This window comes from Artemia sp. Qi Xiang Cuo, chromosome 18, assembly GCF_049724085.1.
Source record: "Artemia sp. Qi Xiang Cuo chromosome 18, ASM4972408v1, whole genome shotgun sequence".
In the NCBI taxonomy this organism is placed as follows: Eukaryota; Metazoa; Arthropoda; class Branchiopoda; order Anostraca; family Artemiidae; genus Artemia; species Artemia sp. Qi Xiang Cuo.
In genome coordinates, this window is record NC_142811.1 from 25857322 (window position 1) to 25873363 (window position 16042).

Sequence of the window (16042 nt, forward strand, 5' to 3'; positions counted from 1 at the left end):
TTTTCATACGATATTTGACTAAAATATACCAATGTCTGATAGAGTGAGGTAATCTCTGAAACTTGGTAAAATTCTATACTTACAAAATACTCTTCAAATAATTGTCCAAGCTTTCTGCATACTGTAATATTTGTTTTTATGTTTGTTTATCTAATTCTTAACGTAAAGATAACTTAAGCCCTAAAGCTTTTGATAAAAAAATCGCTGGTTCTTAATTTTTACCTTGGTTGGAAATAATTCTAGCTTTGGAAAGAATTGCTGATGGGATGTGGCTACTTTTTTTTTTTTTTTTTTTTTTTTTTTTTTTTTTTTTTTTTTTAAAGAAATAACTAAAGCCAGATACCTCAAGCTTGAGAATATTTGACAAGAACATGGGCAAAGTTTTAGTTGTAAATCATAGTTTTAGAAAAAGAACACTGGGTACTTTTTTTTTTCAGCTGTATGTTTTTTTCGTGTTCATTCTCTGAAAGTTGCCTTTCGTAATTTCTTGGTAATCGTTCGCAAATTCTAACATCATATCGCCGAATTCTTTTTATCCCAACAGCTGCTCTATAGTCAGCATTGTAGATGGAAGGAAACGGGGTAAATGGTCGTCGACATACTATCTCCAGCAATGAAATATATATATATATATATATATATATATATATATATATATATATATATATATACATATATATATACTTTTATATATTGTACAAGGAAACCAGTTACGAAAACCTCGTCAAACAGGCTATTCTCAAGAGACCGCTATACATAAATGACTGCAAAGCCGTGGTTTCTCATTGAGTTACAATATTTAAACGATTGTTTTTGGGGTTTAAGGGTGGGAAAGGTACCTTGGTTAGGTTTGGTTACGTATTTAATATTTGCTATGCTTTATCCAGGCCGTATATCAGGGCCGTATCCAGGATTTTTGTTCAGGGGGGTTTTACTAATTTTTGACTTTTTTTTGGGGGGGGGGGGTTTACTAATTTTGACTCAGTTTTCGACTAATTTTACTGATTTTTACCTAGGTTTTACTAATTTTCGACTTATTTTCGAGTCGGTCAAAAAATTTCGGGGGGGGAGGTCAAACCGGGTAAACCCCCCCCTGGATACGGCCTTGGATATATATTATATATATGTATGTATATATATATATATATATATATATATATATATATATATATATATATATATATATATATATATGTATATATATGATACAAAATATCCGTGGTTATTCTAACCAAAAACAACTTAGGACAAAATATCGCAGTGTTCCCTCCCTTCGGAATGGTTTTGCGAATTGGCAAGAAGGAGGAGGACTCACAATTACCCCCTCCCCCCTGCAAATTTCGAAATACCTTTAAAAAATCTTTATCACAATTCGTATCTTCATAAAAGGAAAAATCAAAGATTTCTTTGCCCTACCAAACTTTTAATGGCGACTAGTTTTCATAATGTTTATTTAACCAATCAACTGCTTCTCCGATTAACTGTGACAGCTTGATGACTAAAAATACGCTAATATACGCAGTTCCATTATCACTGCTGTTCATATACCTGTCTTTCTTCCAGAGTTGCCCAATTCGCTCCAACTTCCAGCGCTAACAGATCTACGCCATGAAAATACTTACAATTTGACAGAGACTGGCATTTTGACTGCCAAACGAGTCGTTAATATTGTGGCCTTTAATTGTCCCGATATCACATACGCACCTTTGCTCTACCCGATTTCCTGTCTTCTGCTCCATTACCTCTCAGGTAAGTTATTTTTTCTTCTTAGGACTCGGCGCAACTATATATTAGAAAATACTCATGCAAAAGGATATAGGGCTCTTCGCAAACCCTATCGTATCGAATTGAGGTATGTATTACTAGTTATTTTAAATAGGCCCTAAACAAGTCATCGATTATTAAATTCTTCGACTGCCCATCTAAGTGCAAAAAGTAAATTTCATGGAAATCCTAGTGCTTGGTAATAGACATTCTATTGAATCACGTGTTCCCAGGTCGTTGAAAATCTGATTTATTTAGACTGTAATCTTGATTGCTTTGGACTGAGGTTCTATTTATTTTTTTTTAAATTCAGGAATATTGACGGTTGACTCCTGTTGATTTACATGTTATATCATATTTATAATATGTGAAATAATATTGAAAACCCCTAAATGCTTTTTGCTAATAAGAGCAGTTTTGGGTAGTTTATGTCATTGTAATTCAAACGATTTGTGACGAGGAATGAGTTATGAAGTATTTTCTAGATGAATGATTATGGTGTGTTAACATAGCTGCTGGCACAAGACATATATACTTTAATCCTTATTGTGTCTGCACATTTGTATAAACTTAAAAAAAAAACGCTCAGTCGCCCAGCGCTAATCTGTCAGGGTTAGGTTTCCCGCGGATTAAGAAATAATTATACCACCCCAACAATACTAAGTTTGAAGCACGACATCGCTTTAAATTGAAGAACATTTTTGAACAATTTTGTATTAACACCAACTGACAAAAACTGTTTAACTGGTAATCAATAACTGACATTTAAGCTGTTTGTCTTAATGAAAGTGAAGCAATGTACAGATTTATGGAAAATGCACCAGATTTTGTCTTTTTCTAAGGATTGCATAGATATAACCACACAGTAAAAGCGTAACAGGTTCTGTACACTTGTATCAGCTTCCGTTTCAACACTGTAACGGCTCTTTAAAGCTTGGAAATCCCTATGTGCAAGAATAAAGTGATTTAAGGGCCATTAAGTACTGTTACGGGAATATGGAGAAGCTCTTTCTGAAAAGAAAAGTTATAACCCAAGATAAGTCAAAACCGACTAATGCTCCTCAAAAACCGTTGTGTACTCTCCTTTGATTTAAGTTTTGATGTAAATTCACTCAATTTGCTGCTTGGGAGTGATCCTAAAGCAAAAACATGGTAAGTTATTTGTTCCCCTCTACTGTATTCTTTTTATTCTCCTACTTGCAGCAGAACTTGTCGGTTGACGGGCATACAAAAGAAAAAAACGTAGCGTATATTCCTTTTGTGAAGACCTGAGAAAATGTATCCCTCTTCCACTTTTCCTTCAAACACAAAATTCCAAGTTCTCTACGCCCCGAAAAAATTATCAAAGTTTTCAACTCGACCCCTCCCCCCTCTCCAGCCATGAGACAAAACAGTGTAGACTTACTGAAGCTACGTATAAAAATTCGTCATAATTTTATTGAAACCGAATGACTGTACAGTAAGAAATACTCGCTCTGTTTCAAGCTTCTGATACCCGTTGTATAACTTCACACAATTGTTAGGTTAATAATTGTCTAAGGATTACCGACTTAACAAATTGTATAGGTAGATTGTCACTTTGTTTGTGAATTTGAAGCTGCTTAATGGAAATTATTCATTTCTTCATTGGCCCAATGTTTAGTCGTTTGGTATAGAGCAAACACGAAAGATTGAATTTGTTTGTATGTAGACATTTAATTTCAATAAACTGTTAAGGGCGCATCCAGGATTTTTTCGGAGAAGGGAGGGTTACAATAAAAACTTTAAAAAACGCATCAAATTTTTGTCGATATGCATTTTTTTTACGTTTTTACGATTCTGACGAAAATTTTGAGGGGAGGATTCAAATCCCGTAACTACCCCTCGCTTGATACGGCATTGCGAGCTAAACAGATTCATTAGTGCTCATCTTTAACTAATTAATTACACTAAAAAAGGAGAAAAAATCAGTTAATTTAAAGATACAAAGCACAATGGTACATACGAATGAAATAAGTTTATACAAGACTTCGGTAGTATTCTTGCCTCACACTTCACCCCCTAATCTTTATGTTCATTGAATGACTTCAGATATATCAAATATTTTTCGGAAATGGGACTCAATTTTTTCAACTGATGCTTTGTCTCTCAAACTATTTCTTCTACACTGAGAATGTGTCCTTCCTATATAGAATCCGTCTCATGAATAAAGAACGCACAATTCTTGAGGAACCTTGAAGGGAAACCTTTGTCTATGTTAAGGAAACTTAAAATTAATTTTTAGATGATTTGTTACTTGTTTCCGTATAATAATTAAATAATTTTAGTAATCACCTACTATTGAAAACTCCAATATTTTTGGTATTTATTTATATCTTGGGTATTGAGCAGCCTATCTTTAATCATATTTTGGTGTAGGATTAAAAAGGTCGTTTTTTAATGGTTTGTTATTTTGACTAAAATTGAAAAATGTTTTCCAAAAACCAAAAAAAGTTTTTCAAAGAAATGTAAAGATCCTTCAAACACTTAAGATGTGCTTAGAAATTACTATCGATGAGTAAGTGAAATCCAAAATGAACAGACATCAAAATGAATAATCACACCAAACGTAAAGATAACAGGTATTGCTAGAGATGAGTAAATGAATCTTAAAACGAAAAGAAATTAGACTGAATGATCAGGTTGAACTTAAGAAAAACAGAAATTACCTTAAACGGGGTTAGGGATATCGTCTTATAAAGTTTTGAGGGCCAGATTGTGGTTCAATGGCGTCAATTGGGGGGGAGAGGGCCTTTGCCCCCCTCTCTAGATTTTGAAGAATACACTTTGCCCCCTTACCATACATTTTCGTGAACTGACGCCACTGGCGTCATTTAACTTTACTGAAAGCGTATTGTATTTTAAGCAATGTGTTTCTTTTATTAGTCATAGAGCATCATTTACGCTTTACTGAAAACGAATTGTATTATGAGCAGTGTGTGTTTTTTTTTATTTGTCAGCATCAACAACAACACAACAAGAAAAAATAACATAACAAAGCCAATCACGGAAACAAATAAGAATCTTTCCACCCATCTTACCCTCAAAACCTCTAAACGGCTCAAGCATCATTAGCGTCCTATTGAAAATGATATATATTTTGAATGGTGTGGTTTTTATAGGTAAAAACGTCTATAACTAAAAAGAAGGAAAAAGAAAATCAGCCTGATAGTCAATACTACCTGAAAGAACAAATGAAAGCAAACTGATTATGTGATATATAATCATATTAGTTCTTGGAATTCTAAGTAATTCAAGATTTTACAGTGTTTTAATTATGAAAGAGAAACATTTAAAATATGTTCAGTTTTCAGTAAAGCGCAAACGAACATCTAGGCCTTAGAAAGCTTAGAAAGCCCTACTCCTGTTCATCGTAATTTCCTTTTGTTTTAAGTTTGACTTGATCATTCATTTTTATTTATGATCGTTTTGGGATTCTTTTACTCATCTATAGCAGTACCTGTTATACTTACGTACGATGCGAATTTTTGAAAAAATTTGACTATTCTGTCAAAGTTTTTGATCAGCAGTATGTTTGGGCAATAAATTTTTAGTCATAGTTTTTGTATAATTTTGAGTGGCAAGAGGGGAGCATTATTATTCATGTGAATTGAAAATCTGCGTAATCTTTAGTTTTCTTTGTGGCTGAAGCCATCCCCCATCCTATAGAGACCCTGGACTATACACGTCTATACTAGAAAATTTCAATTGTGTATTTTGTTGTAACTGTTTCTTTGTTTAAATCAACGCATTTCTAGGTAATTTATTAAAACGATCCTGTTTTGTTGTCTCAAATAAAAGAAATGGACGTCACGAACCAATACAACCAGATTTGTTTCCCTAATTTTTAGTCTTAGTTGAGGTTTCCTTGACCCTTAAATTTTTATTGAGGCGTCTCAATGGCCTGAAATTTTAGAGCAGATCAGCTTAAAAAAATCCAATTTTTGGCGCTGAGAATCAGAATAAATACATTTCTTTTGAAATATATTGTCCTTGTTAAGATCTTCTTTGTTGAACCTTCCTATCCTGAAAGTTTCACGCTGATCGGAGAAAATCAATGTATGGCCTTTTTGCGGTTTCATGAATCAATCCAACCTAATTTTTTTTAACATTTTTTTTTTATTTTATAATTTAGGCCAGTCATCAAGAACAACATTTATGGGCACAATTTCAGGTGTCACATGTAAATACGACTAGTCTTTAAAATATTTTTGTTTTCATGAGGTCTACCTGGCCCTGCCTACGTGCCGTGAAAATTGTAGAAATATCAAAGATGATGCATATCGTAGACCCATTTGCGGCATCATGATTTGATAGAACCAAAATTGGTAAAATTCTACTTTAGCTACTTTTGGCTATCTTGGAAAGGGGTCAGGTTAGGAAAATGAAATTTTCAGGGGTGGGTCTACAGGCTAAAGTATGTCCTGGGAAGGTATTTTGAAGTACCTACCTCCACCCCTTCTCTCTCTAGAGGGTCCTCAAACTTTTCTACATGACAGGTCTATAGCCTTCCTATTGAAATTTTGACAAATTACGATTTTACCTTAGTTTTCAGTTACCAGTTTCTTTTCTCTGGCTTTAGTTCTGAAAGACTTCACCTTGAATAGATTCCCCTGGAGCTGCTTGGGCCAAATGTTTCAGGTGGGTTGGGTTCTCACATTTTTTTTGCTCCCATACCCCCTCCATTTAAACAGAGAATTTGACGTCCCCTTGCCTGCCTCTCCTCTAAAACTCCGAATGTCTTTGCTCGATCTCCACAAGTCGTTCCCGAGAGGTGGCACATATGCCATTTTGATAACCTGGATGCAGGATTTCTTCCGATTTCTCTGCCTCTCCACCCAAGTCAAAATTTGAGATCCACTTGATCCTCCACTGTCTTCTGAAAATTTAAACTCGATTCACTAAGCTGTTCCTAGGATAACGCAGGTACGCTAGTTTGATAACCTGGGTGCACATCTTTTCTTTCGGTTTTCGTCGCTACTTCGCTGTTAATACACTACTTCGAAACGGGCTCATATTGACAAAATTATTCAAAGACAAAGTATTTAGACCCTTTCTTTCTGCCCCCTCCCCCTAATCCGAGATTCATAGTCCACTTTGCACTCGCCCCGTCCCGTATCTACTCTCTATGAAAGTTTCAGGGTGATCCTCAATTCCTCACAACCGTTTTCAGAGTTGCAGATACGCCGTTTTGATCACCTCGCAACAAAAATAGTCTTTTGGTTTACTTCGGTGCGTGAATAGATTATATGCCCCATAGTGGTTTATGCTGCAAAAATGATTAGGGGAATTGACGGAGAATAATTTTAGTCCCACTCCCTACGCCCCCTCCCCTCAGGTCAAAATTTGAAGTCCAATTAGTATCCTAACACTCCCTGAAAGCTCCAGTTTGATATCCCAAGCCTTTGCCGAGATATTACAAATATGCTAATTTGATAACATGACATGACATAATCCCTTTTGAATTACCACGTAGCTTAGATTTAAATAGATTCTATTTTCCATTGGAGCTTATTTTGAAAGAATTTATAGGTGGATCCGAGACATGACATTTTTAGCCGCTCCGGCCTTCCAACACAAAATTTCAAATATATTTATCCGCCTTCCCCTTCCAAAGTACCTAAAAGTTTTAAATGCACCTGTAAGCCGCTTCCTGAGACTTGCCACTGTAAGTTTCCGACTAATCAGGGACAAGGAATTTTTGGTTCGTTTCTAGGCCCCCCTCCCCCCCTCCCAAACAAAATTTGGTCACTTTTCCACTATAAAACCTATCTGTGGATAATTTATGAACAAAATTGCTATCTCAAAATGTTGATCAAATCTCTCGGAAGGTTACAAAGGGCAGTGTAGTAAAAAAGGCATGGGAGGGGGGCAATTTTCCCGTTTGTTAAAAATGGTAATTTGAGATTTAAGATTTCAAGTTCCTTTCATTATAAATAAATACAAATTATTTAAATTAGTAAGTCAATCACCGTTGTTGTACAAAAGAAATTAAAGGAGTTCTAGCAGCCTACAGCAGCAGATTATCCTAATGCATTGTAAATTATTTGATGATTCCAACCCCTCCAGTTACTGATTTGTGTTGATCCTCTTTCTTTCTTTTTTGAAAAGAGCGCCTTTTTAGCGTGTGGTAAATGAGATACATTGAGTTCTGCCTCAGTCTACCATTGCTTAAAGGTTGGTGTTCAGTGTACTGTGTATTACAATAAAGAAAACCAAAATTAATTGGGTAAGGAGATAATGTGATAATAACTTTGTATAGAGCGTTCTTAATATCGCTTATAGTTCTTATAGCTTTGTTCAGTTTGCTTATAGCTTCGTATAGTTCTTAATATCGCTTATATCTAAATTTTAACACACTAATAAAATTGGTGTCACCTCATCAAACAGATTCTAGGTGAAAGTGTCATGTATCCTTGAGATGAACTCTTTTCATTTTTATTTACAGAAGTGGATACATATAAATGCTTAAGTGTTCTGCTTTCTTCTCGAAAAACACTTTTCTTCACTCAAACAAATCGGCATTACGAAGCTAACTGGAAGACAGTAATGACGCTATCCAAAAAATTTATGGTAGGTATAAAAACTTTTCTTTTTTCTGATTTCATTTGTTTCTCTACCTACAGACAGAGAACATCAATGGAACCCCTGGTTCCAAAAGAAGGATAAGAAATTGGGTTACTGTAGTTAATACAAATTCATAAATAAATAAAAGATGCGTAACTTCCAAAAATATTTTCTTAATGTTGGATATCATGCCATCTATACAGCATTACGATATAATTCTACCATACCATCGATGTATATTTTTAATATAATCTGCTTATATCTAACAAATTGGACGTAGATGACAGAACTGAATTTAAACAAAGGTAGTAGAACTAGCTTCTAGAATTCAGATGTATATTTTAATACGCTGTTAATTCTTGTTTGCCAGAAAGTTAAAAACATGGTTTTAAAAGGGGTTTCGTACAAAGAAGAATTAGGCAAGTTTTAAAACTCAATATGTCGATGAGAAAACACAAGTTTAACCGACAGTGTGTTAATGATGCAGTTGCAAGTTTTATTTCTGGTCTTTCCTTAAAAACGTACTTCTTTTATATCATAAAGATAACAGAAATAAAGTAAAAAATGCACACCCTAACTTCGCTATTGCTGCCTAGTGGAATAAAAAACAGATTTATTAGTGTCTCGGTTATTTGCATAGTTGCATACTTGTTTCTTAGTTTTCTCAAGCGTCCGGAATTTTTCTTAAGAAAGGAGCAATGTATTAATAAAACTTGCAGTTTTTGAAAGTTGAAATAGATTTTCCAGTTCGGCTGATCTAATAAACATAATACCAAATATTTGGTATTAATTAAAGAACACATTTTGAAGTAATACGTATTTTGTTTCTCATTTTCATCTGAATGTCAATGAAAATATCAATGCCAATGAAAAACAATAGGAATGGCCTAAATTGTTGGTGCTGTATGCACCAGAAAAGTGTGTTATTCATTATACATAAAACTTGCCCATGATAGGGATAGAGAGATGAGAACGCCCTCTGTTCCTCAAAAGTAAGGAAAAGGGTACCTTTTACGAGAACCAGCGCTAGCTTATGTAGAATAACTGACAGTGACCCGGCGATAGTACCTAATGTATTTGGGGGAAAAGACGATTTGACAACCGATAATCCCTTAAATGGGACTCCTTTGCTAGCTTTAACCACTCCCACCTTGGAGGCTATACTTACACTAAAGTGAGTTTTAACTACTGGAAATCCGAACCTTAGAACGGTTTCTAAACACGGCAAAATAGATCTTGTCCTTTATGAGTTGACGCAATGCAGATGGAATATAGTAGGAATTTCTTTGACATACTTCCCTACTACTGGCCATGTACTACTCATCAAGCCTAGTTTGATAATGGTTAGACGAGACAGTGGTATTTATCACAAAGGATTAGGGTTTTTTAATGCCTAATAAAACAAAAAGATCCCTTATTTCTATCACATGCGTCTCAGATAGGTTGAAATGGTAAGAATGGAGGGATTTCCGTTCAGTATCACGATTATCCAAATGTATGGTCCAGATTGTAGCAGTTTAGATGAAAGCTTCCAACTTCAGCTGCAAATTGTATTTGACAGGAATCTAAAAAAAGGCATTGCCCTTGCTATTGGAGACTTCAAGGCTATCGTCGGAACTGCGCTGCTGGAAAGGAGGATTTGTTCTGTAAATTTGCCCTTGGACCCCTCAAAACGAGGAATGAACGTCTCATTTAATTCTGCAGAGGTAGCCATTTGGCTACTACTAAGAGGTTTTTTTTTTAGATACAAGGGGCTTCGGAAGGCGACGGACAGAAATACCGTTATCTTATTGATTACATTATAATGTTATAGGCTGCAGAAATCATCCATGTTAGACACTGTGATCCTTTCAGGTGGTGATTTTGACAGTGACCATATCTTGGTGATATCCAGACTAAAGATAAGGCTAAATCAATGGCTAAGTTTGAAAAGAGACCTCCCTCCTTTCAGCAACCAACTTCTTAAGGATCATCAAACCAATCAAACTTACATATCGAAAGTGTCAGTTCAACTGTCAGATCTCCTTTCAAGGAACCTATAAGTACCTGGAGAGAATATCAATGAGCTGGTTTTAGACAACTCGAAAGTTATTGGTGACTTTACAATATCTATCCTTAAAACAAAAATAATGACATAAAGATATTGATACCACTATCATAATAAGAAGAATTATACAACAGTAACGAAAACGTACAACTGTAACAACAAAGACAGAGGAGTAGGGACAAGGTAAAAGCAATTCCAACGTGACGTGGAAAAAACTACCTGGAAAGCCCGTCGTACTTATATAAAAAAGACAGATACGAACAGTATGAGTCAGACTTCAAGAAAGATGACATGCCGCGTTCTATTTCGTTTAGAGTAGTGCCCTTATCCACACTACACTTGGTGATCGTATTGGTTTACCTCACCCGTATTATATTTTGGTGGATCCGCGCTTTATCGAGCTCAGTTATCATAGAATACCGGGCCGGTTTCCACCCTGGGAAATAAATCATCGACCAAATCTCCCCGGTAAGTTGGAAAATTAACCGCATTCTACTGAATAAAAGTGACTCCCAAATACAAATGCTTAATCATAACATTTTTCTAAACTCCGCCTTCTTTGTTCTTTTCTTTGTTTAAGTCTTTGACCCCAGCCTCCTTCTTTTTGCACTGAAGTTGCATATTTTGCCAAACCTCAAAGGCAAATATGGTCCCTGCCAGAGGCAAAGCTAGTGTTGTCAGTGCCCGGGGACAATATTAGTTTTTGCGACCCCCACCCCCCACCATCACTACCACCAAGATCATACTATTAAACGAAATAAAATATCAGCTTTGTCCTTCAGAGGTTGTGCACGGGGGTAGCCGTCCTCCCTTGCTGCGCCACTAGCTCTGGGCCGAACAGAATTCAAACGAAACTACTGAATATGAGGCGTAAACCACTCTTAAGACCTTTTCCACGAGATCGTACCCGCTTCCTGGCATCAGGGATATTTCTTGGACTTTATGGAGTAAGGCCTCAATTGTCCCTCTTCACAAAAGGGAGTCAAAACGAGACTCGGTGGCTGTTGTCCTATCAAGGAGGCACACTTGTGCCTCTATAAAGAGGTGACCCACCACAATGTTAAGCGATTTCAGGTCCTAGAGGTCGCAGAGAGACGGCGGTAATCGCATTTTGTAGCCCAAGCTCAAACTAAGAAACTTGCAAAATTTCATCCTCCTCCGACTTTATCTTCATGGGGTAAACTGGGCCGGAAGTTTGGACCCTCCCACCACATCTCCCCTTTAACGATGTCTGATTGGGCTGAAATTTTAAGGTTAAGCTTTTCTAGGGCCTGGGAGCTTATCCTTGAAATTTCAGCTCAATCCGATCACTCCTTCCCTGTTTTCAAAAAACCAAATATAGCCACTTAAAATTCATCAGCATCTCTTTTTTTCTTTATCCACGCCTACAGGCCACAGTTGGCAACTGATCCGGGTGAATGAGGACTCATTCGAAGCAGAATTCGACCTGTTAGGGCATTTTGATATTTTCAGACCGAAAAAATTATCCCCCGAATTTACATTTACGAAAAACCTCGTTTTCCTATAAGAACCCGCTATAAGCGGGCTCTTATCGTTTTCCTATAAGAGCCCGCAAGCCCGCAAGCTGTCAAATCAGCTAACAGTTAGTCAAGCAATAATAAGTAATAAACTGTACAAAAACGTGCAGAAATTATTTGAAAAAAACTACGTTTTCTAAAGAGTTAAAGAGGCTGAGTTACAAGGTCAAACCTTAAAACGTACAGGGATTAGGAGGCACAGTTGAGGGCTGCCGCCCCCAAACCCCCGCTTTCGCAGCCTTTAAATCAAAAAAAATTTCTTTAAACTGAAAGTAAGGAGCGACATTAAATCTTAAAACGAACAGAAATTATTCCATATATGAAAGGGGCTGTGCCCTCCTCAACGGCTCGCTCTTTACGCTAAATTTTAACTTTCTCAAAACTCTTTTTTTTAAACAATAAAAACTTTAGCGTAAAGAGCGAGGCGTTGAGGAGGGCACAGCCCCTTTCATATACGGAATAATTTTTTTTCGTTTTAAGATTTAATGTCGCTCCTTATTTTCAGTTTAAAGAAAAATTTTTTTTATTTAAAGGCTGCGAAAGCGGAGGGTTTGGGGGGGCGGCAGCCCCCCAACTGTGCCTCCTAATCCCTGTACGTTTTAAGGTTCAACCTTGTAACTCAGCCTCTTTAACTCTTTAGAAAACGTAGTTTTTTTTCAAATTTCGTATAATATATTAGGGTGCTAAAATTTTACCCATATTATATTTTGGTGAATCCGCGCTGTTCCGAGCTCCGTCATCCTAAAACACTAAGCCGATTTCCGTCTGGGGAGATCGACCATTTACGAGGTCCCTTCAGCACGTTGGATTTTAGGAAAGTCTTTTTCAAGCAATGCTCTCCCTGGTGGACACAAATTGCAGCGCGCGCATAGGAGGTAGTTTTCAGATAAACAACTATAGGTTCATGACGTCGTTGAAATAGCTAAAACGTTTGAAAGTCTACAAGCTTCAGTTAATAACATTGTCAAATCTTCTAGCTTTTTTTTAGATTGTCTTAAATAAATGCAAAATAAAGGCTCTACATAGTAATTGAAAGCTAGAAGATGTTCTTCTATTCAATTTTGCTTCGCTTCTATTCAGTTTTAATTCACTTTTTAAGGTGCACTTTTATTCAATTTCATTTCACAATCGGTCCTCCTCTAGTAATGTTTTTGTGTGTCAGTCGTAAAATAGCTGTAATAAAAAAAAAGGTAAAGAATACGGCATTGACTTTACAGTTCCTACCGGCGGTGCTGATCTTCGTTTCTTGGCCCTTCAGCCAGGAGGTATAATGGGGGGTTGGGGGCCAACCATCCTGTGCTTTCGCACACCCTTCCTGTTTATCTTCCCCAGATTTCTCCGGGTGCCCAATTAGAGCTGGGTCGACTCTCGCTGAGCTTACAGAGTCACGCCACTGACCCCCGTCCCAAACCAAATAATTGGGTACACTAGGATTCGAACCCTCGCCCTCTCGGACAAAGAATAATAAAACCCAAGTCTTTTATTAGCAAAAGCACCAGTAATGGAGATTTGCTAGCACTTATTTCTAATGAATCTTGTCAAATAAAAATCTATTTCCCAATAAGATGCAAAGAACCATAAAGCATGAGATACAAGTTAAGTTTTGTTAGAACATGTTTCTCATGTTTTCAAGTCTGCACGTAAATTTGATTCTTTTGTATTCTATAATGGAAATAGTTCCGTTCTTGGTTTAAGCCAGCGTTTATTCAGCGTAGACAGTTCTGTCTGTTTCTTTCATTGATTTTTTTTGCGTTTTTTTATGTGCAAAGGAAGTATAAGACATGCGAGTCTGTCCAATTAGTTTTTAACACTAAATATAGCAATATAATACTTAAAATGAAAGGAATAGTGTCGAAACATACTCGCATTGAAGGATATATTTGTTTTGAGTTGTAAAGCCAACATTACAAGGCTACGCAAGATTTTCCTAGTGGCTGTTTTAGTCTATTGATAGAAGCTTTCGTTAAGATATATTCATGATTAAATACACATACACTAAAAAACTATACTATTCTCCCAAAGGCTCCTTGGCCTGTACAAGTGGCTTACTGTAGAGCTTGTCGGTTCAGTTTTCACAGATAGCGAATTTCTTTTAAGCATTTTAAACTCTATTTGTAGCTTTAAATTCAAACGTCTTTAATCTTGCCTCTAGTTTTAGCGAGTAATCTTCGTATATAAGTTTTCATTTTTTTGTGTGTCTAATTAAGTAACTTTTGCTATTTTAAAGAATTAAAATAAAAACTTCGATGTTTTGCATCCTAGCTAATTATTTTTGATATAAAATTCCTCAAGCCTTTGTTCTCTGATGTGTGAGAAATAAATTTCTTTGTTGTTTACTGCACGGTGTTCACCTGAACACTGTGGGAGAAAATTGTGAATCGTCCTACTGGAGTTCCAACACCTAGTGAGTCTAAGGTCAGAACTAAGGAATTAGCTCATTCAAAGAACGAAGTAATTATAATTCTAAAATATAGGGATACTTCATTCATTAAAAAAAGACAAAATTAAATTTCAAAGCTACACAAAATTTGTATTTTTTTTTTGTTACAGAGACATTTATCCATCTATTCAATTTCTAGAATCGGAGATCGTCTGGTTTTGGTGTAAACCGTAGGCTTAATAACCCATTTTTCTGGATATCTATATATATATATTCTGATAAATGCATTTCCTGGGGAGTAAAGTTTGGAAAAGGAATTTTAGCTATAAAATTACTGACAAGTGCGCAGTTTTTTAATTTTTCATGGTTCTTTGGGGGGAGGGGCTGAGTGCTAGTTCCCCACTTTCCCGCTTTGTTACGACCTTGGCACGTCTTGTATCTTCATCTTTAGGTGTCTGTTTTGCTCTTGCTGCTACTGGAATATTAAGGTGAAATGCACAAAGAAAAGTAATTCCAAAATTAACTTTTAAGAGATAATGGTTTCAATAAGTTATTCTTGTGTTTGATCTTGATATTTTTTATTTTTCAGAAATCTGTTTGGGTATTCATTTCAAAGAATTTTGAGCACCAGAAAGCCACAGATAGGTTTTTTCAGAACTGGATTTGGTTTATTTTAGAGGATCTTCCTTTCCCATATCTTGTGAGTATGTCACTTTTTTCTTTATCATACACTATTTTATTGCATAATGATAAAGCGTGATTTTCCAAGTTGCTGACTCTCTCTTGCTAACAACTTTCGACACAGTGTTCTTTCTATTTCTTAAATTCTTACATTTCTTTCTTTTTGGTTTTGTGGAGGTCAGGTAGAATCTTTGGATTGTTGCTTAAATTTGTAATTGTAGAATAGCAGTCAACAAGCACGGATGATGGGGTTTAGTTCGGGGGGGCGGGGTATCAAAACGACGCAAAAACAGGTGGTTTGTGTGAAAGGTATAAGAAATACGAAGAAGATATTTAGAATTAATAATGTTTTTTTTGGATCCAAGCCGCGAGGTCCTCCTAGGATCGTCGCTCGATGTTGAATAATGGAAAGGAATAAATGAAGCTTAAGATATGTGTCTTAGTTTTCCTTTTTTTCAAGAATTTTAAATTGTCTTGCAAGATAAACTGCATATTAAAAACGTTCAAATTGTGTACAAAACTAAACTATATGTCTGGTATGCAACAGCAGTCTCGTATGTCTTTATTTTCAATCTTCTCACCATAATTTCTTATTGTTCTCCATATATTGCCTTTTTTGCTGAATAGGCTAATTCAGCCTTTGTTGTTTTACCATTTCGGAAAGCTGTGGAATATTCGTAAGACAGAAAAAGGATCTTTACATCATATATTATTTGAAGGAATATCTAGAAGAGCAGGGCTCGACCAAGCCCCCCCCCCCCCCGCGCATATGCCATGGTGTTTCTAGATGTAAATCATCTCCGTCATTGGTTTGAAGAACTTTATTGTGATTCAAAAAGACTTAAAATTTCCTTTTGACAGTGATTGTTTTTTCTAAGTCATTTTTAAGTATCCTTAAATGGAAAAGCAACATTTCTTTTAGATGTGGGTCGTTTCTCAGAAATAACAAATTCTGAGTCATTTAGCTTAAAACCTTTAAAACGTTTTAAAACCTTTCCTTTGAGGTCTATCGTGAATTACAATACAAAGGAGGTCTTTATGGTCAAT

At 35.9% G+C, this 16042-nt stretch overlaps 1 protein-coding gene across 4 annotated transcripts in view; it reads left to right on the forward strand.

Moving 5' to 3' along the window:
• Positions 1 to 16042, forward strand: part of sky (GTPase-activating protein skywalker) — a 151624-nt gene that overhangs the window by 59587 nt on the left and 75995 nt on the right. For all 4 annotated transcript variants that reach the window (XM_089104691.1, XM_089104688.1, XM_089104690.1 and 1 more), the window contains exons 4-6: positions 1564 to 1749; positions 8231 to 8355; positions 14904 to 15014. In XM_089104691.1, coding sequence (XP_088960817.1) covers positions 1564 to 1749; positions 8231 to 8355; positions 14904 to 15014 — 422 coding nt within the window. The remainder of the gene's footprint in view (positions 1 to 1563; positions 1750 to 8230; positions 8356 to 14903; positions 15015 to 16042) is intronic.